We start from the raw sequence: 22,626 nt of genomic DNA on the forward strand, positions 1-22,626 counted from the left end.
ACCTCCAGTCCTGTGAGAAAAGGAGCACTGTGGAGAATAAGAGATCCTTTGATCTTGATGACATCAAAGTTGTTTAAATTTATATAAGTTTTTATGATGTGTTTGCATTTTCAACTAACAGACATTAAAAACTTTTAGCTATTATGTGTAGTCACAATCTTTGAAAGTATAATTTCCACAGAGGCAATGTTGCTCTTGTAGCAAAAGCTTGCATCGTGGGCTGCTAGAGTCTAGGATGTGGTGACCCAGGGGTTTGAATCCCACCCAGTACCATCCATCCCCCCACAACTCCCCCACATTCCACCCACCCCCACACTTAGAATTAGCAGCTCTGAATCTAAGTTAAATCTAAAGACACCACACAATCTACTGTATTATATCACCTATATTGGATATTCAGTTACATAAGTTCTTTCATTAAAAAACTTCAGATTCATGCTTCCAGTCTGAGAATTCCATGGTCACACACTTCTTCAAGTTTTTTTTTTGGTAAATCATGAGGTCAAGATAGTTTTGCCTTTCTATAGTAATCCAATCTCTAGCCAGACTCTGGTGGCTAATATATTAAACCATACACATTGCCACTAATTCTCATTATAAGGCACATTTTCTGTGTGATGTGCAGAAAGGCACATCACGGTACACTTGAATAGGTGATAATTGGAACTTACTAGCACAGTCCGGCCATTCAGTAGAATAGGGTGGTCTCCAGATACCGTCTTCAAAAGCACAGTAATACTTCTCAGTAGACCCTTCTGTGAAATCATAGCCCTCCCGGCAGCTCAGGGTACAGTTAACTCCAGCACTATCCTGGGCACAGATAAAGTCCCCATTTATAGGGGTGAAGGGCACCTCACAGGGAGAACCTGTGCCAAAATAACACTGTATTATTCAATTATAGTTTTGGAGCAACATAGTCCAAGAATTAATGCTGAGCTAAGCAGAGGACTCCTCTTGCCTCCTGCTCTCCCTAGAAACATTTTCCCAAGGGGCTTCAGTCTGGGAGAACAGTGCTGAGTACCTTCTGGTTCCTTGTATTGTGGGCAGATGTTGAAAAGTTGTAACAAGATGCAATGAGGGGTCCTGCACATTTTATAAGAAAGTAAACATGTATCTGACCTTCCACTACGGTGTCTGCCATAACTGCTTGCATAAAAATGAAACCCGGATAGCATTATGTGGCAAAGACAGTTTTGGGGTCTTTAAAGCAACTCTTTGCAGTATCCGGGGAAAAGGTTCATAAAAGCGCAGTTGTGATGGTGAACTGTGACTAGGAACTTAACTGGGTTGAGTGATGCCTACACGATTAGTAACCCTCTGGGGAGGGGTCAGTGAAGGAGTTTCCAGAGATGATTGGCAAGTGGGAGAGTCACCACCAGGGGAAGGACTTGCCCTGAATGTGGCAGCTCCATCAATAGGCTGGGAGATGGGGTGGGATGAAAGAGAGGAAGAGAAAGCCAGCAGGAGTGCTCATTCTTCCTGAACAAGTGCATCTCATGGAGCTGCTGTCTCTCCTGGACACACCCAGGTTCTTTCAGCCTTTTGGTTTCCCAGTGACTCTCCAAGGAGCTTCATCATTGCATCATGAGGATGGAGGATACACCCTTCTGGCTTCCAATTTCTTGGACTGAGTAATGACTGGGTTCTCTGTATCACCAGTGTGCAGAAATCATGGTTAGGCTCTCCAGCCCATATCGTCTAAGGCAACTCAGGAAATCCCTTTGTAACTGGTCCTTTTCCTCTAGGATGCTCTAGTTAAACACAGGAATTAAAGGCTACCCTTCAGAAGATCTGGCACAAGCTCAAGGGTGTCAACTGGGAATTTACAATCTGTCAGCATTTCAACTGGAAAACTCAGCACTCCATCTCCCCCTGCCCCCCAGAGAGGACTGCAGTGATCACACATAGCACATGTCAGCTAGGCTGGGGGAGGGTCTGGTGGAGAGAGTACCTTTGATGACAATGTGGATGTCACAGGTTCTGTTGTTGCCTGAGGGGTCAGTGGCTGTATACCACACTACAGTTTCCCCATGAGGAAAGAGATCTCCTTGTGTGTGACTTCTGGTAATGACCAATTCAGCCCCTATGGAGGGAAGAAAGGGTGTGATTTCTGAGTTGCATCACTCTGCAGTTATGGCCTTTCATTGGATGGGCTTTCATTTTCTATGTGTGCAAAGTTGCCGAGCCATGAGCATGATTTGTCTACCACTAGAGGATAAGAGATCAATATTTAGGCTGGACCAGAGAAATAATAGACTCAAAAATCCTATTAACTTTAGCAATTTTGATAAACAGAAGTATCTTTGATTTGATCTGTTAGAATATTGGTGGTTTAAGAAACTGACCGACTTTCTTTGTTGTTTTAGGGAAAGTTTTTTAAGTGAACTTCAGTTACATTCCCTTGGGTTTCCCCCCACCTTCCTATGACCTGTTGTAATTTATTCAGCTGATGTTTGGGAGTGAATGTGAATACACAGAATGTGACTGGGGATGCCAATAGGAACTCATTTTATTTTATATCCTAGGACATCATAGACTCAATTTAATAAACACATTAAAACCTGCAAGTTTAAAACCTAGCAAAAGTTTACTATATTCCCAGTGAGTATTGAATAAAGAGAAAACCCAATGGCTAAGAAAGATGCTAATATTAAATTATATGAGTATTAAAACACACCATTTGGTGCTATTTCTCATTCTTCTTAGCTGTTGCTTATTCTTTTAAGAGTAAAACCTAACCAGTGTTACCCAGCTGACAACAAGGTCTGCGCATCCTCACCAGAGTTGTCTGAGAACTGAGGCTCATCCCAGCTGGCTGCATGCTCCTTCTCTAAGACCTGGATGGGAGGTGGAGATCGGCACCAATCTATGACAGGCGGTTCCACATCTGCAGAACATGGGATCAGACAAAGAAGTCATGACTGCTCTTTAAAATAACTGTAAGCAGCCTGGCAGACATGAGGATATTCCAGGGAGACTCTTGTGCCTCCCAGGCTGTCAGACAATTGAAACAACGGACCCCAAATGTTCCCAGGTAATCTGCTGGGAGAAGGGGAAGGCACTAGCCAGAGAGAGCTTGTCTCCCAGAAGGAGATTTCACAAAGCTCTAACAACTTGTTAGACATCTTACAGGATGAGACTGAAGCCCATACAGTGATGGGTGAGTGGTGGGTGGGGCCACTTTTTGAGGTGGACTGCTTAGATGGTCACGTCCTTGGACCATCATTTAGACTCAAATCGCACTTCAGGGCCCCAGAGACAGACTTGGGGGTTTGCTGGATCTCTTTATCCCGTTTTCCAATGTAGCCACAATGAATTCATTTTTTTTTTTAATTTCCAGTGTTGATCTGACTCCTTTAATTGGCTTATTAAGGATGAGTGGCCAAACCTGATTGGAGGCACGGGCTGTGACCTTCAAGTTTGATGACCTGACTGAGCATTAGAATTCAGATTGGAGGGTGGCATGCTGGCGAGTTTTAACTGTCAACTTGACACAACCTAGAATCATCACAGAGAGGGGTCTCAGTTGAGGGACCATGTCGGTCTGTGGGCATGCCTGTGTAAGACTGTTCTGGTTGTCGAGATGGGAAGACTCTCCCTAACTGTAGGTGGTATCATTCCCTAGATAGGGGTCCTGAATTCTGTAAGAGCGAAGAAAGCTAGCAGAGCATTAGCGAGCAGGCAGGCAGCATGGGTGCATTCAAATCTCTCTGCTCTTAACTGTAGAGGTGATGTAACTAGCTGCTGTGTGTTCCTGCCTCAATTTCCCTCTCAGTGATCAACTATAACCTGCAATAATAGTCCAAACAAGGCCTTTTCTTTTCTCAATTGCTTTTGATCAGGGTGTTTTATCCCAACAACAGAAGTGTACCTGGAATAGATGGCTTTGAGGTAGGATGGGAAGCCATGTTTTAAAATTTTATATGAAATTATATATATATTTATATATAAATATACATATGACAGTAAAGAAATTGCACAAGAAGGAATTTCAATCTGATTATAGATTTTACATGTTCAAAGTGTTCTTAATTACACACCTTTGAAGTCTGAAGGAGAGAGTATAAACTACTACTCTAATTTTTTTTTGTGTGAGGACATTGGCCAGACAAACTTATGGAACTTACCTGAGGTCATTAAGTTAATAAGTTGTAGTCATAGCACCAAGGCCAAGACTTTTGTGTCTGTGCATGAAAACACATTCTGAAATCAAATGAGCTGTACCCTGAGAATGTATGTATTTCTCTTTTAACCTGTGTTTTTTAAGTAAATGCTCAATTTCTGTCTTTCTCGCTCACCTGCCATTTCATGAGTATAGTAACTTGGGCTTGGTGCTTTTAGATTGCTAACTCTGCAAATGAGCGATGGAGTCGCTTTGGTTCACACTCAAGTCTCCACTGAGCAGCACAGCACCTGGCCCCCAGCAGGCACTCAAAGCCGGGAGCAAAATAAAGCAAAGAAAGGAGACATGCTCCTGGCAGGTCAGTGCTCTTTGAGAACACCGTACCAAGTCAACTCAGGATGGCTTTTCAAGGCCTCCATCAGGTTCCGTACAAAGTATAATTTCTTTCAGAGAAAGATGTATAATAGCATGTTATATAATAAACATATATACTTTGACAAGTTTAAAGTATTTTTTCAAGTTTGATATTTGTTGTTAGGTTAAAACGTTAAATGATACAAGAGTAAGAGCACTTATATAGTAAAACATATTTGTTTTCTAGTAGATTTTTAAAAATCCAAATAAGCTTAGAGAGCCTTTTATGAAGTGATTTCATAAACATTTGTAGGTATTTGACAGTACTTTTTTTTTTTTTTTTTAACAACTAAGAGACTCAGATGTTCAACATCCAGTCACAGGTCTCAGAGGCGATCATAGGAACAGCAGGTAAGAGTCACAACAGAGATTGTTGGTGACTTTGGCAACAATACAGTCAAAAGGCATAAAGAGTCTAGGCTTGAATGACTTTGAGAATAAATGTCAAGTAAGAAGAGAGAGGTAGCAGCCATCTGGAACTTTCCAAAGTGCTCATCTGGCAAGAAGTAGACGGGATATGTAGGGCTTCAGTGAGAACGGGTCCTGAAGGGTTTCAAGTCCAGGAGGAAGAACCTGGGCAGAGGACACTGATGAATACAAGGGTTATTTTTTGTAAAGCACCCATATGATTTGGAGAGGACTCACCGATGACCTTAACGTAGAAAGTGCAGCTGGCTTGGTTACCGGATGGGTCCGTTGCTGTGTAGGTAATGGCCACTTCTCCAATTGGGAAGAGGTAAGGTGGGGTAAAGGCCGGATGGACGTGGATTGACACCTTATGGGGACAAAGATTTGATCATGTCGGTAGCACATTTATCTTCTTCTGAGTTACATATTATCAGCAAAGGAAAGGTGATACAGTATTCCGTAAAGAGAAAAGGAGGGTCGAAGCCCATCCTTGTGGTATATTTTTTAGACTGCTCTTTCCACAGTTGATAGAGGTGGCACACATATTGTTCCTTATATTTTAAGCACAATACAGTAGAACATTTTTATACTCTTGAGTGATCTTAAGATGCCTTTTACACGTCCCCTTCATGTTCTGTACAAAATATGATTTCTTTCAGGAAAATATGATCAAAAACTCTTAATTTGGCTCCTAATTTTACTTCTGTAAACAGTTTTATACTCCAATTTAAACATATTTTTTGCAATTTTCTTATAATATCTCTTCACGTATAGACCTGACTTCAGACTATCAATATTTTATTGATGAGTAATAAAAATTTCTTTCCTAACTATGGTAACAACTTGCATTCCCACTGTCTGGGGTGTGATGTTAGTGTCAGCGTTCTCAGGTCTGTGTTAAATATCTTCAACCATGTAAAGTGAGAAGTATGGCGCAGGCCCTTGTTTTATCCATGTTTTTATTTTAGAGTGTTTGTGTGGTACTGTGGATCAAAACTGGGGTTTCATACATGCCAGGCAAAGCTGTCCGACACTGTTCTACATCCCAGGCCCAGCTTCTCTTCAGCAAAGATGACATTTTCATGTTTCCATTCTTTATCCACTGGACAATTGTGATGTAATCAAAATTATATTAGCTTGTTACATAATAAATGTTATAACCGTAGATAAGTTTAAAGTACTTTCTGAGTTTGATATTTATTGTTAGGTTAAGAAGCTAAATGATGTATGAGGAAAAATACTAATATACTAAAATATATTTATTTTCCATTAGATTTAAAATTTTTTTTAAATAAGCTTAGAGAGCCCTTTACGAAGTGATGTGATAAGCATTTGTATGTACTTGATGGTACTCTTTTATTTTTAACCATTAAGAGACTCAGATGGTCAACATTCAGTCACAGGTCGGGGAGAGGCTCATGGGAATGGCCCTCCCATGGGAGTGAATGCCAGTTGAGGGTTGCTAGGAGACAGGGACTCATTGTCTTCAGTGCTATAGTCACTGGAGAGTTGCTCATTCTCCAATGGATCCCCCAACACCCAGACCCACAGGTGGGTGAGGGGAGCTGATTAAACCCAGTAGGTCATGAAACAAGACAACAATTTCTGGGGTGAACATGCTGCAGTGGAGACAGCTGCAAGCTGGGCAGTGACCTCTAGGGAGGCAGATTTTGTGAGTGGTCAGTCAGGCTGGGGGAGGCTTTCTGGTTACAGAGCTGCCTGTGAGTCACTGAAACCCAATAAACTCATTCACCAAGCCAGACAAGTAGCATTGTCTCTCATTGGTGCCATATTTGGGGGTAAATAGATGTTAATGTTCACATCTTTACAGAAAAAGGACATTCTTGAAAAAGAAAACAGAATGGTTAGAGGAGGAAAATACTCTAAAAACACAGAAGAAAACCCTGAGCTGAAGAAACTGAAGGTGTGGCTGCAGATATTATGAAAAGGACTCTTGATGTACGAGGCAAAAGTCAAGACAGAACAACCAGTACCTAAGAAAATCTCAGACAATTTCGTGCATAGTGAAACATGTCCACAAGACTCAGGGAGAAAAGGCCATCTAGAAGTGGAGGCATAGCACCTCCTACCAAATTCTCTTTATCATTAAATGCTGGTTTGGAATAAGAGAGCTCTGGGACATGTGGAAGTCCTACAAGCTCGCTGCGCGCGCGTGTGCGCGCGCGCGCGCGCGCGCGCACACACACACACACACACACACACACACGTGCACAGCACACACGCACGCATACACTTTTCTTAAGGAAAGAATTTTAAACATACCAAGCAAAAGATGAACCTTAAACCCCTCACAAATAAGAAAAGTCCTGGTCCCCTGCTATTAAAGGACTAGCTGCAAACCCCACAACCTCATGACCGTGGACTTATTCAAAAAAGGGCTCATAGCTGTGGCTATGAAACAAACACGAAAAGCTGTAATTTGGGGAAGGGAATATACATAATGTGAAAAACTAATAATTAACCAATAATGAATTAGAATAAGACTTGTACATTATATACCAACAAAACCTTAAATGGCTAAAAAGATGAGCTAATACATTTGATTATTTTGCTTGCAAGAGGCTCAACCAGTAATTTGATTCTTTTTCCCTATTGGGAATTAAATAATTATGGGTTTCTAAGTATTTTAAGAATGTTATTTAACAGATTGTATATTTCCCCTGTCTATGAGCACAGCTAAAGTCCCAGAACAGAGGACTACAGAGTCCAGATAATGCCACGTTCTACAAGAGAGCCCCTGCGGACAGACGGATTGGCAGGAGGCTGCGACTCAAGTTGCCAAACAGGTCCCAGAACTCCCAGCAGCTCACAGGAGCAGAGCGATTCTGTGGAAACAGGAGTGCTCACTGGGGTAGAGTTCTGAAAACTTCTGTTTTTGTCCATAGGAAGAGTGTCTGCCTCCAATGAAGTGGCTGTTTCAGGCAATATAGCACAGAACACCCGAGTAGTGCAGACTGAGCTGTATGGAATTCTAATATGGGATATCTTTCTGTATGCTGTGAATATGTGTTGCTCCCATTGGTTAATAAATAAAGCTGCTTTGGCCTATGGCAAGGCAGGATAGAGGCAGGCAGGAAATCCAAGCAGTGATACAGGAGAAGAACAGAGCCTGAGAGACACTAGCCAGGCACCCAAGGAGCAACATGCCAGCAGACTGGTAACTTCTCGGATGTGTGGCAATACATAGATTATCAGAAATGGATTAATTTAAGATGCAAGAGCTAGCTAGTAATAAGCCTGAGCTATCAGCCAAGCATTTATAAGTAATATTAAGCCCCCAAGTCAATTACTTGGGAAGTAGCTGCTGAGTATTTGGGAGTTGCTGGCAGGACAGAAACTTCCACCTACATGATTCTGCACTCCACTGATAGATGGAAGCTTGCTGGGCAGTAGAAACCCATATATTCTCTCTAATGCAGTGTGTGTTTGGTGAGACTGACTGCCATCTCTTGGAGTTTAGGGACATACATGAATATAGACAGGTGCCTGCTCTTCCTCTGGTGAATGTTGCAGGCAGGAGGCTTGGCTGATCAATGTGAGTGGTGAGGGAGGAAGGATGTGGTGGTGGTTAAAAGGAGAAATGTTCCCATAAGCTCAGAGATTTAAACGCTTGATTCCCAGCTGCTGTTTGGGGAGGTGGTGTAGACTTTTTGGAGGAAGTACATCACTGGGGGGTGGGTTTGAGAGTCCATAGCCTTACCCTCCTTCCAAGTCACTCTCTGCTTCCTGTTTGTGGTTGAGGATGTGACCAATCAGCTTCTGCCATACCTGCAGCATATTGCCATGCCTCCCTACCATAATGGACTCTTAGCCCTCTGGAATTATAAGCCCCAGATAAGCTATTTCCCCCCATAAATTGCTTTTAAATCATGGTGCTTTATCAGCAATAGAAAAGTAACTGATACAGATGCTAATCATGAGTTAGCCTTGGCTCCTATTTTTGGCAAGGTGAAGTCATAGAAGGCTAAGGGGAACAGAACTGATTGAGCCGTTGCCGTTCTGGGCAGCTGACTGGGCAGAAGTCATTCTGCGAGAGCACAGTGCTATGTTCAGGAACTGTACGGGCAGAGCGAGGGCACCCCTGCAAGGTCTCCTGCAGAAGTTGTGTATGGGAGGGATAAAAGAGGCAGTAAGTGCATGCTAATGTCTCTGAGTAGCTCAGACATTGAGATGACCGCAGCATTAGTCCAAGGGGAGAGCGAACCTGTCTTCACAATCGCTCCCTGCTCAACGGTTGTCTATTGCCAAACACAGTCCTGCAGACTCAGCAGCTTCAGACAGCACACACTTATCACCACAGTCTCAAGGGTCAAGATGCTAACGGCTCATAGAAGGCTGAAATCAAGGTATCAGCAGAGCTGAATCTGGTTCTTTGCTTCTCTAGCATAGAGGCTTCCAGAATGGACTTCCAGAATGGAGGCTTCCTCCAGCTTCTAAAGCCAGTGAAGCTGACAGAGTGCTTCTCACTCCACGTCTTCTAGATCTGCTTCCATCAGAACATCTTTCTCAGAACTGGAACTGGTGCTTCTTTCTTAAGGGATGTGGTAATCAAGCAGGGCTCACTTAGACAATAAAAGGGAGTCTTCCTACCTCCAAATCTATTGTCTAACAATGACTGTAGGATCTCTTTGCCGTATAATGAAGCATCTCTGGTGCTGGAGGACAATGGCATTGTTGGGGTGGACATGATTCTGCTGATTGTACCAACTCTGGCTCTAGGGAAGCCCAAGCAGGGGTAAGAGGTAGAGAATAAATAAAAAGGCATCCACAGAGCTGACTCTCCAGTCCCTTGGGTCAGCTCTGGGCAATAGCAGGATAAAGCTTTGAAGTGCATATAAAATTCAAATTCTTATTTAGATAGTGAGATTCTTCTTTTTAATCCTTGAAAGTGGATTTTAATTATAGAAAGAAGTTGTTTTTATATCCCAAATAACCAAACCCGTGACTGGGGAAAAACAGTTATTTTCTATTGGTGTCTGTCCCAGTTGAGTTTGTTCAAGGTGAGTCATACAATTATAGTTTGGGTCACATTGTATCTGCAATTTAGCATCATTTTCCCCACCAATAAACCTCCCTTTTAAAAACCGTCCTAACCAAAGAGAAAGGCAACAGTCTAGAAAGGGTCCTCACAGAAACCTCGTTTGTTCCATTTTTTACCTGCCTTGAGATCATACTGTGTTTTGCGTTGTTACTGTAAGTTCTTCTGGAACTGCCTTGCCTCTCTCTCTCTCCACTGTTCTATATTGCTGCAGAAAAACCACCTCACCTGCCCCTTGTGTCTGTCCCCCAAATCCTACTGCTTCTGAAGGTATTAACGTAACTGTGCAGGTTAATCTTGCTATAATAATCACCAGTCTCAAACCAGCCCTGTCCACTGGCCAGTAATCCTATTGTATTTCTCTGGTTGGCACTCTCCTCCTCTCTCTCCTCAGACTTCCAGCATCTCTCTGTCTGTGCTTTGAGTCTGAACATTTTCTGACCACGAGCCACGCACAATAGCTTTTCCTTGTGTATTCAATTTCTCCTTCCACAAATGGGTCACGTTCTATTTCTATTTCCCCTTTTTAGGCACATTTCAGTTCTTCTCCATGTGGTAGGCCCAAAACAGTCCCCAGAAGACATCCACGTCCCCTCTGGAACTTGTAAAGTTACTTTAAATGGCAAAAGGCATTTAGGGGATGTGACTGAATTAAGAATCATCAAATTAGAAGATTATCCTGACTCATCCAGGCTAAATGTAATCACGTCACTTTGGTGTCATCACATACAGTCTGTATGATGACAACATTGAGACTAAATGTCCACTGTGCCACCTTACTGCCGACAAGCCTCCTTTAGAGGCAGGAGGCTTTTCTGCAATGTCTGAATTTCTGAACACGAGGATTGACCTAACAAGCTACAGATTCTTCGGCAGCATATTTGATTTTCAGGGCCTATGGGGAGCACAGGATCCTATGAACCAGGACAAGAATTGCTTTTGGGCAACATCCTGCTTCCCCAGATCCACTCTCTCCTACATACAGAACTTTCCTAAAAGGACCACACATCCCTGGATACATGCTATCACAGGAAATTCTTCATAGTCTTCCAGCTAGCTTTTTTTTTTTCTTCGAGACAGGGTTTCTCTGTGTAGCTTTGCGCCTTTCCTGGAACTCGCTTTGTAGACCAGGCTGGCCTCGAACTCACAGAGATCCGCCTGCCTCTGCCTCCCGAGTGCTGGGATTAAAGGCGTGCGCCACCACCGCCCAGCTCCAGCTAGCTTTTGTTGAATTATCTGACAGGGTGATAATGACTTGGTTGGGAGTCAAGGGTCGGGCACTGGAAGTGATTTATCCTCAACTGCATGAGTTGGTTACAAGTGTGCGAGACATTACTGAGAAAAACAGAAGTCACATTGAAGAACACATTCTTGACTCTCTTGGCAATGGGGAATGAAAGACAGTGATGTATTGGTACAGCCTTTGAGACTCTGCCTAAGAGCAGGCAGGGGAAAGGAAGATACGCTTCCTGCTTCCTGTTGATGCTGGCTGTGCTGACTTTTCTCAGAGACCAATGGATATACGATTTCTGCATCTGTGTACACACAGGTGCTACACTTACTGCACTACCTCATCAGATTCTAAAGTGCACCCCTTTCCGCTTGGTATTGGTGAAGATGGCCCATATTTGTATGTTTAATGGAAAGGTGTCCCGTCGTGCCTGAGGACACCTCCTTACGTTTAGTTCTACATCAGAATTTTAAAAGCTACTTTGAATGTAAATATATTCAACACAATTATCTGAACAACTATTATTGTTTTGCTTCCCACCCTCAATGTGTCCTGCCTGGAAGAGCTTCCATATATTTACATGCAGCTGTGAAAGCAAAACGCTGTTGACCGATATCTGCACACATCTGGACACAGTGTAGCTGTAACAGGAAACTGCATTCCTAATTCCTCAATGAAGCTCTTCCTAGCAGCTGATGGTTGATCATCTGTAGCCAGCGAGAGCACGCAGAAGGGTAAAATACCGAGGAAGGCTGGATTTAGGAACACTAAGAAATGCGGACAGCCCGTCCTTCAGCTTGGCCAATCTGCCATCCCTTGGGGTCCATCATTTAAAAAATACATTCATGACTAGGAATCAAGGCTGATTCCACATTTCTTTTCTTAGATTTTTTTCAGAACTACCCAAGGAGTGAAGAATTATCAATGATGGGTCTTAGTGGAAAGAACAATACGACAAACTCATGAAATGAAAAGTTTCTGTCCAATTTTTAATCTGATGTTTCTATTTAAAAACTCAATGCTGGTTGCTCTCTCAGATGAGGCACTGATATTTAGGGTGAAATAGAGAACCAGTACCGTATGTCATTAGAGTATAGTAAAATTTCCACATTGCGCGCATGTGTAGTTTTATTTACAAATCGTTCAGAAGGGATGGGAATGTTTATGCCAACCTTACCTTTTCACCAGAGTTGTCTTGAGCTGTTGGGATTTGCCAGGTGATGTTAGCAGAGTCTTGCTGCTCCCCAGTCTTAGCCTCGATGTCATTTGGACAGCTGATTTGTGGAGCCTCCACGTCTGACCCGCCACCCCAAAAGAAAACACAACTCAATTAAACAACCTGGCATGTACTTCTAAATTATTTTTAAAAGGTGGTAAAAATCTGGTTATATGAATACATTATAATTTTTTTTAACAATTTATCAATTTTTATCAGTTTTTAATTGATTAGGACCACACAACTACTTTACTTTGCATAGTTTATCTTGTGTGGCTTAGGAACCCCTTCCTGGACTGGCCCAGCCATGTGGCCTGCCTTCACATTCCACTGTTGGGAACTCACGCTCCACATGGGACTGCTGTTAGCCCACAGAACTCTGCAGTTGGCCCTGTGCTTGGGCCTTTGCCCGGGTTCTTTTCTTGGCCTGCCTTAATGCCCTCTTCATCCATACCTCAAGAGCAGCTGCAGATCCCTTCGTCCTCCTCAAAGGCTGCCCCTGGCTCTCCCGAAGCACTTGGCACGCTCACTCCCAGAGTCCTCAGAGCCTCTCCTCCTCCCAACCAGAAAACCAGGCATGCCATTGTGAAACAGAAGTTTCCCCCCTTTTATTTGGAGGAAGAAAGTATTTCTCACCCTGCTGTTTTATTTAGTGCCTGGCATACAGTAGGGACTTGATCAATATTTTTTCTTTTTAATGAAACAGAGAAATAAATGGGAGAAAATGAAAGCTGACTAGGACAGAAACTAAACTTTGAAAATGGGGCTATCAATCAGAATTAATTAGCAGTCCTGGAATGTACCATCAAACAAACAGCAAATTAAAGCTAATGATTCTTTTTACAGAGGAAAGCTTTACACACTACAAATGCTGCATGCTGAGTTAAGTCTGCTGACATTATACAGTCAAACTGTAGTGGCTTGAAGTCAAATTCTTGTTAGGGGTTAGAATACATCTTTTATTTCTAAACCATGTTAAAAGAGGGCTGCTAATTTCCCAGATAGATACATATGAATTGCCTATACTGTGTCTCATTTTATTGCTTCTCTGGAATTCTATTCCATTTATATTTCCCCTATGAAGTGCACAGCTGCACACTGGTAATCTGAAAACAAAAGGTATTGCAGTTTTCATTCACAGTTAAGCAATAGCTTGGCGGGATGTGAAATTTGTTTATATTTACTTCTTCCCATCTCCTGAGGCATGGTTGCTTTTCTTTCTGTAATGTGAATCAGAGACTCAATGTTCTTTGGTACAGTTTCTCTTTCTCTGGAAATTTAAGTTTTCCTCATTCTGCAACTTAGACATTTCCAGCAGAGGAAGTTTGTTAGCCCAAGGCTCAAGCGCTGTTTGAGGCTAAAGACCCAGACATTTCAGGGAGATTTTTCTATAGTAGGAAGGATGGAAAGAAAATTCACCCTTTCCCTCAGCTTCTGCCTCTCTTCATGACACAGGCATAGCGTTCCTTGATCTCATTCACATCTCCCAACTTCAGCCTCTTTGGGTTGACCAGTTGGGATGTTCAGGTTTCTTATTACTTGTTTATTTCAAAGGAATTCTCGGTTTGATACTTCAAATTAGTGATATTTCAATAATATCCACTCCAGTCCTTATTTTTATACTTTCTCCTTATCTTCTGGAAGACACACACACACACACTCACACACACGCACGCACGCACGCACGCACGCACGCACACACACACACATTTATATTTCGGAGGACTCTATCTCCACACTATTTTTACTTCTTAGGATTCTTTCTTGTTTTTTATTTCTACCACAGGTTGCTCTTGCTGTCGGGCAAATGATAATGTAACAAGATGCAATCTTCAAAGTGCGTGTGGCTCTTATTCCTTGAAGCCAGTTCAGGCTCGTCTGCTGTATATGCAGTAGACACAGATTTCCATCTCTCCATGGAAACTCTCAGCTGATCTCAGCTCTAACACTGTCTTCATTTTCCTATTTTCTCTGTCATTCTCTCCCAACTGGATTTTTATAAATTCACTTTTTGAACCAGAAACCTTCCTAGTTCTTACATGGTTTTTAACCTGCCGTTTTCTCATGGACTTGCAGCCTAACCCCTAGAGGGGCATCCCTACCCAACACTAACATGCCATGCCCAGGGATTTGGTTTTTCTCCTGCCCCATGCAGGCACCTACCTTTACACACAGCTGTCTGAACTTTGGCACTCCACTTCCCAGATGTTGCGCATCTCACTTCTCTGACCCCAGATAAAACGTATCCCTGGCGGCAGCTTAGCTGGCAGATCATCCCAGGCTTGGCTGGCTGCTTGCCACAGCTAGGTGGAGATATGAGGACACCTTTGGGCTTCTGGAAGGTGGCACAATGGCGTTCTGTTTCAGAGAAATGACAGCAGGTTATTTGCATGCCTAAAATTGAAGAGAAAAAAGGGGAAAAATGGAAGAAAGGGAAAAACCTCATCATGGAAACTGTGGTGTGACACAGCAAGTCACTGAGTAAAGCCCTTTATCCATACATTTTTACATGCAGGTGTTTATCACAAAGCGTCCGGTTCAAGACCCCTGGTCTCTGCTACACCATCCACCATTGACACTGGGCCCTCACCGGGATCCTTCCTGGACATTCTGTTGCTGCCCTGTGTCATGGAGATCCTGCAGCCCTGGATCCATAGTATAACCCCACCCCCGCCCCCATGCTCCAGCAGATCACAGATGGGGTGGATGTTGGGGTGGGCCAACTCATAGCCCTGGTTCTGGACCTGGGTAGTTGCAGGGTTGATCAGCCTGCCAGCTCTCCCCTGTCCTCACCACCAGGGTGAGCTCTCCAGCATTGCCCTGGCTAGTTCACCCCTTGTAGTGATGAGCAAGGGGCAGGGCCAGTTCTCTGGCTTTCATGTCCTGGGGTTGTTTCTCCCACACCTACACCTTTAGAGCCAGCTCTACTGTGTTGCCTAGGTGAGGTTGTAGGGGCTACTTCCCTGAGTGCTGCTTCTGATGAGGGGCAGGGACAGCTCTCCCACTCTTAAGACCTCAGGGCCAGCTCTTCCACCTGCTTTGAACATTGATGGGGCTGGGCATTTCTTCCCTGCCCATCCCACCACATGACAGATGAGTGATGGGGACAGCTCTTGCATGCTCATAACATTGGGGCTGGCTCACCCACACTTCTGCCATCAGTGGGTTCCGTCTTTAAGTGAGTATATTTTAGAAAAATCTTTACCCCTGCGGACAACTGTGTTACAACTGGGGCTTTGGCCCTTCATACTTCTTTGACGCTTTATCCTATCTTTAGCACAGAAAAAAAAAATAGCAGGCAGATGAATTAGACTGTAGACGGAAGTGGTAAATCCAGGCTAGGACTTCATGTGTGAATGTATACATGGGCATGTATTAATTTATTGTAGCAGGGATTCTAAGGGGCCACTGGTTACAGCTTCTGTCCTCTTTTCCTGTTGCTCTTCTTTTTCAAGCTTATCTTAGACTGTCCAATCTTCTAGAAAAACCTTGGAACCACTCTCTAATTTAAAAAGGAAGAACAAAAGAAAAATTCCATTTAGGCTATGAAATGAGGCTGCGTTTTATGTATGCATATATATTTGGAGAAAACAACATTTTGATAAAATTGTATCTATTCATAAGATGCCCCTTTTGCTTTTCAGAAGCATCTTCTCGTTTGTTTCAAACAAGTTTCACTCCATTTCTTTAAATTTTTTCTTACGTATTTCATGTAGCTATTTTGGAATTTTTATTTGTTTTGTCTTTTGAAACAGTGACTCAAATATCCTGGGTAGTTCTTGGATTTGCTATATAATCAAGGATGACCTTAAACTTCTAATTCTCCTGCCTCTGCTTCCCAAGTTTTTAGGATTATAGGTGTATGCTACAATGTTCATCTTTACAAGGTGAGGGAGGTGCATGCTAGGTAAGCACTCTGACTGAACTACAACCCCAGCACACTTCAACCAGTCTTTTGAATGTGATTTTCACCATCTGGCCCAGTTCTCATAGGACGAATACAAGCTGCTTACTCGCTGTTCTTATGGCTTAGATGAACTCTCAGTATTTTGGGTGGATTAATTTTACTTTTTAGTAATCCACCAATCACAATGAGACTGAATATCAGTATCTCTAGTCTTGTGATTCATTATTAAGGCTGATACTGAATAATAATGAATGATCACATATCCTTCTTTTTCCCCCAGTTTCCATAAAACTGTCTATTTTGTTTCTCCTTGGTAGTTGCAGGTTTATGGTGGACATTATTTTATATGCGGCATTGTGTCCGCATGCTTGTGTGTGCACCATGTGCATGCCTGCTGCCCGCAGAGGCCAGAAGAGGGCTCGAGTCCCCTGGAGCTGGAATTACAGACTGTCAAAAGCTTCCACGTGGTGCTGGGAATTGAACTAGGATCACCTGGGGAGCAGTCAGTGCTCTTAGCCACTAAGCCGTCTCTTCAGCCCCCAGATATCAGTGTCTTTTGGTTCTGATGACAATGTGTTTGAAATGACAGAGGTGAAAAAAGGCTGGAAGGGTTAGAGTGATTTCACAATGTACTTGGCAGTGCATCTACAGCTCCACATGTATTCATATGTACATGTTTATTTCTATGCATCAGGAGCATGTGTTCAATTCCAGGTCCTTACAGAATCCCAAACAGATGATCTGCTCAGACCTCACACTTTCCGGCCACTTACCCACACACCGGGGTTCTGTACCATCCCACTGGCTGTTCCCTTGGCAGGTGAGCTTTGCACTTCCTTCTAATCTGTAGCCTTCATTACAGGTGACCAGGCACACAGTGTTGTAGGACATTTCCGCAGTGGAGCAGCTGATGTGGCCATGTTTGGGCTGGCGGAGATGAGGGCACGTTCTCACTATAGAAAATGTCAACAATCGCGTTTTACTAAATACAGACAGAAGTGAAAATTGTTACTTTAATAATGGCTTTGTGTTATAAACAAGACAATTACCTGTTTTTAAAGTGTCAAGAGATAAATAACACACACTCATTTCTTTTGAAATGTGGGGTCCTTACAAACCTGCATCTTACTTGCACCATTACAATACACAGTCTGTAGCCCATGGGTGGGAATTTAGACTGTGTGGAGTCTACCTCTGAATAGATGATGACCGCTATGTAACAAAATAGCTTGTTCCCAGCTGCTGCGGCAGAGCCTGTGAATTGCCCACTGACTTAATTTGGGTTTTATTGCCACGAAGAGACACCATGACCATGGCAACTTTTATAAAGGAAAACATTTCACTGGGGCTAGTTTACAGGTTCAGAGGTTCAGTCCATTATCATGGTAAGAAGCATGGTGGAATGCAGGAGGCACGGTACTGCAGAGGTAGCTGAGAGTTCTACATCTGGATGGGCAGGCAGCAGGAAGAGAGTGACACTGGGCCTGACTCGAGCATTTGAAACCTCAAGGCCCACCCCCAGTGACGCACTTCCTCCAACAAGGCCACACCTACTCCAACAAGAACACTCCTCCTAGTGGTGCCAGTCCCTGTAAGGCCATGAGGGCCGTTTTCATTCAAACCACCACACCCACCCGGTAGCCATTCTTCCCAGCATAACACAGCATCATAATGTGCCCAATCATAGTTCCCCAACTGCACTGCTGTTGATGAGAGCCGATGAGATACAGCTGAATTTGAGTGGGACTTTCCAACCAATGGAGCACTTTTCTGTCTTTCCTTTTTCCTCTTCTTCTCTTCCCAGATAGAGGCGTGTGAGAGACAATGCCAGCAAACTGTTGCATATTTACCAGCACTATAGGAAAAGTACTGTGCTTTAAGATGACAGTGTAGAAACACCAAAGGAACCCTAGTCTCTGGTGACAGTGGAGTTCCTCCACTAGCTTTGGAATATCTATACTGTCTTCCTATTAGACAAGAGGAAAACCTTAAACTCCAAGGTATTGGTAATTAGAACTTGGATACCAGGAGCTGTACACGTGTCAAATTCTTTCTAAGCAGCATCTGTTTGTCCCCTTTACCAGTTCCCTAGGGAAAGATACTGAATAACAAACAAACAAAAAGGCCCTACATAAGGAAGAGCTAAGTCCCGTTGGACTGCAGACAATACTGACAGCTCTGAAGGCCAGAAGAGTGCATAGCGATCCCTAAAGAATCTGCAGCACAGTGTTTGGAGATCAAGAATATTGTGAGGACTCCAAGCGTACTTTCGTGCACGAGCAAGGTTTTTATAGCAAGAATGTGTATTTGTTTACTTTGAAAACTTTAAAAGAATAGGAAGGAAAGCTCATGGAAAATACTCAAGCGAGCATTCTACTGAAGTTACTGGCAGACTTGATTCTGTGGGAACTCATTCAAATTACATCAGTTGGCAGAGCATAAATATTAAGTGAATTAAATATAAATTTCAGATTTATTACTCCATAGAGGAAATTCAAGAATTAAATGAGAGGATAAATATGAAACCATGTCCTCTGCTATCTGTGGGACAATTGGGGCTGAAGTCAACTATTAATAAAATACTTATCAAAATATTCTGCCTGCCACATACGACTGTTATTGAATGTGTCCATCACGCACAATGTCATGTCGACTGCTGGGTTGTCTTAAAAGGTAAGTGAGATAAATTCCTATGATTTAGATATATAAAATGGAAAATAATATCAGACAATTACTTTTAGCTTCAGCTTAAAAAAAAACTCAAAAAACAAATCAGAGCTTTCCAGAGCTAAGATGAAGTGGATCTGTAACATCTCTCAAGGGTACTCATAGCACATTAGAGTTGGTGTCGCAGATGCAAACTGTATTGCTTCTCAGATGTTGGCTTTAATAAACATTCATTGCTCCACAGGGAAAACAAAGCAAACACAGTCATTTCTTAAACATTTTACGCACTTCATTCAAGAGTGAGTATTGACTACCATTCTTCATAGGTACACATTTAATTACAGATTAAACTTACAATTATTTTGTTTCTCAACTTATATTTGTCTCAAAGAATTCCAAATATGGTTGATGAAGAAAACTGCAACTTACCCTAATTTGACCATGTCACATTGTATAAATGTATTAAATTATTCTACTCCATAATGTATAAAATTGTTATTGATAGATTATGCAACAGCTAATAATTTAGAAAAAAATGAGTAAAACTGAAAAATATAGGCAGGAACCCAGTCCTGCAAAAGAGAACAATCTATATATAGATGATGACAGACCTACAAATGGGCTGTGGATTTCATCTTAAATATGAATTGGATTTTTTTCAGATATATGTTTCTTGTCAATCTCCAAATTGTGATTCTGTCTATTACTGGAAATAGAGCAAATCTGATGTTCAATGCAGGCACCTTGCTGTTGAAACCGTTTCTCAGGAGAAACACTAGTATCCCAGGAGTTCATTTACTGTGCTGCTGGGTTTTAGTTAGTTGTTATTGAGGCATCACTCAAGACTCCCTTAGTGGTTTAGAATGAAGCACATAATTCAAAGAAAATTAGAAATGGCTGTAAGTGCTTTATGAAGGGGAATAAGTGCTCCACTAAGAGAAACAAGACTGAAGCCTGTCAATCATCATTCAACATGACATAATATTGACAGTGTAGCTTTATGAAGGGGAATAAGTGCTCCACTAAGAGAAACAAGACTGAAGCCTGTCAATCATCATTCAACATGACATAATATTGACAGTGTAGCATAAAACATGTAAAATACAAGGAACCTAGGATCTAATTTCCACTAGTCATTCTTTCCTGACTCAGTCTTAGATTTTTACTAAAACTATGATATAATTAAAAGTATTCTCTGTCATTTAAGCTATACCTGTAAACTACTTCACCGTCCTACCCCCCAGGAATGGAAGCCAGCCTTGCCCAATGGAAGCATCTCAGAGTCCCATATACACCATTGTTTATGAGCCACTACTAAAGCCACACTCGTGCCCATGAAGCTGTTTACTGCTGCTGGTTCTAAGGTGCAGTCCAGTTTTACAGACACAAAAATAAGAAAAAATACATTTTAGAGTTGATGACAAAGTATATGTTTTGTTGTACTGGATATCAAGTAAATCCAGAAGGCATTGATAATATGGGAAAGAAAGGACCTGGTCTTCATTCAGGATAACTCTATTTAAAGGTGAGCTAGGTAGTGGCTTTGGTGGTGAAGCTGTGGGATTTTAGGACAATTCCATTGTTGTGGAATATTATTTTGCTGGGCAAAGACTCAGAATATTTACTTTAACTATGTAAAGGTAAGTTATGTTTGTTTCTGCTGCCTTTGTTAATGATGTAAGGATGTATCACAATTGTTTGTGCTGCATTTATTTAATTATGTAAAGATGTGTTGTATTTGTTTTATCTTGCTTGCCCAAGGCATCTGATTGGTCTAATAAACCTGGACAGCCAATAGCTATCGAGGAGAGGGATGTGTGGGACTGCCAGGCAGAGAGATAAGTAGAAGGAGGAAACTAGGCTAGAGAGAGAAATAGGAGGTGAAAATGAGGGAGAAAAAGAGGGCGCTTTCCCTTGTTCTAGATAGACAGGCAGCCACCAGGCAGCCAGACATGGAAGAAGCAGAAAAAGTAGGACATACAGAGAGAAAAGGTTAAAAGCCCCAAGGCAAAATGTAGATAAAGAGAAACGTGAAATTATAAGAGCTAGCAAGAAACGAGAATAAGATAAGCATTCATAACTAATATTAAGTCTCCATGTCATGAATTGGGAGGTGATTGGTGCCCCCCCCAAAAAAGCCTCATACAATCCATAGTCTTGTCAAGTCTTCCCTCTTGTAATTAATGTTATTATGCCTATATTAGAATAGCAACTGAAGCACATAAAGGAGATCCATTCAGGTCTCTGCTTATATGTTTATCGTACAATGTATGCTTATCAATATGCATCTCTGTCAAATTGAAATTTCATTTGCCAGAGTTATAACTCAGGACACTGGGGAGGAAAAAAATTCTATATTAAGTCTATATTAACAGTGCTGTATTAACAGTCAAGCAGCTAATCAACAATGTGGATGGCTGTGGTAGCCTGTATTGCAACAGGTTGGTCAACGAAGAAATATGTTGGCCAGAATCCCCATGGTGGTCTCAAGTCAGGCTTGCTCAGAAGAGAAGCCTGCACTTGCTTTGGGAGGCAGAAGTGTGGCAGGGGTCACTGCAGTCGGGTTCAGTGATGGACAAATGCGGGGAGACCCAGTGCCTTCCTATGTGTCCCTACTCGCCTCCACATCCTCACTGATAACCCTGGTGACCAATGGTGGCCCACGTTCACTTCCAGCTCTAGAGCCACAGGGGCATAGCTGCACAGAGGACAAGGCTCTCAGACTCCCCAGAATGTGTCGGAGTGTGTCTGGTGGTTTCCACTTTGAAAGCTCTACGAGCCTAGATTGACTCATGAGGGACTCTCTGACGCTCTTCTGGGCTTTCTATTTTCAGTTTCCTTCCAAAATTGTGTAGGGTTTGACCTCCAGAACAAGTTCCTAACCCAACAGCACACATGCTTCCCTGAGTGACCCTGTCACAGCATCAGGGCTGGATGGAAGACTGCAGCAAACAGTCCAGGCCCAGGCCTCTCGGACTGAAGAGCTTGGCAGGAGATGAGGGCTTATGCAGATGAAGATCAAAGGCATAACACAAGGCTTGCAAACGGACAGCTTCCAGGGAGGTGCTGTGGACATTTACAGCTGTTCAGTGCAGGACAGAAAGTTTGGGTGTAGATTATGGAAGGCAGGGAGGCAAAGCCAAGACCTTTCTCTGAAGGGACAGTGGACTGTCCACTCCACTTTTCTCCTTTGAAAAGTCAGGCGTAGAAAAGTTAAAATGTCCGTCTTCTTCGCTGTCCACTATTTGGAGGAATGAATAGACATTGCACACAGAACAGGTGGCCTCATTTGGTGATTTCAAGGAAAATGTTTCGGATGTAGTCAGAACAATTATGTTAGTAAGGATTTGTGTGGGTTTTACTGCTTGACAGAAAGCATCCATCCTTTGCCTTTACACCTCAACAGTGGCTTGAGACTGGAAGTCAATAGTCTAAGTTTTTTCTTGCAGATCCTAGAAATAAATTCTTTAGACATTTTGAATGCCCAGTAAACAGCCTCAGGCTAGTCGGAGCCTCTTGGAGGTAGGGCTATTTGTAACTAGAAAGCCGATGCTGTTCTGTGTTTTTCTGGGGTGTTCAGAAATGTCACTAAGATTATTTC

The 22,626-nt window shown here is 42.5% G+C and overlaps 1 protein-coding gene across 1 annotated transcript in view; it reads right to left on the reverse strand.

Moving 5' to 3' along the window:
* Svep1 (sushi, von Willebrand factor type A, EGF and pentraxin domain containing 1) overlaps window positions 1-22,626 on the reverse strand; it is a 179,470-nt gene that overhangs the window by 93,374 nt on the left and 63,470 nt on the right. The window contains exons 6-12 of the mRNA XM_006985289.4: window positions 17,132-17,311; window positions 14,615-14,809; window positions 12,413-12,531; window positions 5,183-5,312; window positions 2,780-2,887; window positions 1,952-2,083; window positions 672-866 (exon numbers count right to left, since the gene is read on the reverse strand). Coding sequence (XP_006985351.1) covers window positions 672-866; window positions 1,952-2,083; window positions 2,780-2,887; window positions 5,183-5,312; window positions 12,413-12,531; window positions 14,615-14,809; window positions 17,132-17,311 — 1,059 coding nt within the window. The remainder of the gene's footprint in view (window positions 1-671; window positions 867-1,951; window positions 2,084-2,779; window positions 2,888-5,182; window positions 5,313-12,412; window positions 12,532-14,614; window positions 14,810-17,131; window positions 17,312-22,626) is intronic.

This window comes from Peromyscus maniculatus, chromosome 2 (genome assembly GCF_049852395.1).
Source record: "Peromyscus maniculatus bairdii isolate BWxNUB_F1_BW_parent chromosome 2, HU_Pman_BW_mat_3.1, whole genome shotgun sequence".
NCBI lineage: Eukaryota > Metazoa > Chordata > Mammalia > Rodentia > Cricetidae > Peromyscus > Peromyscus maniculatus.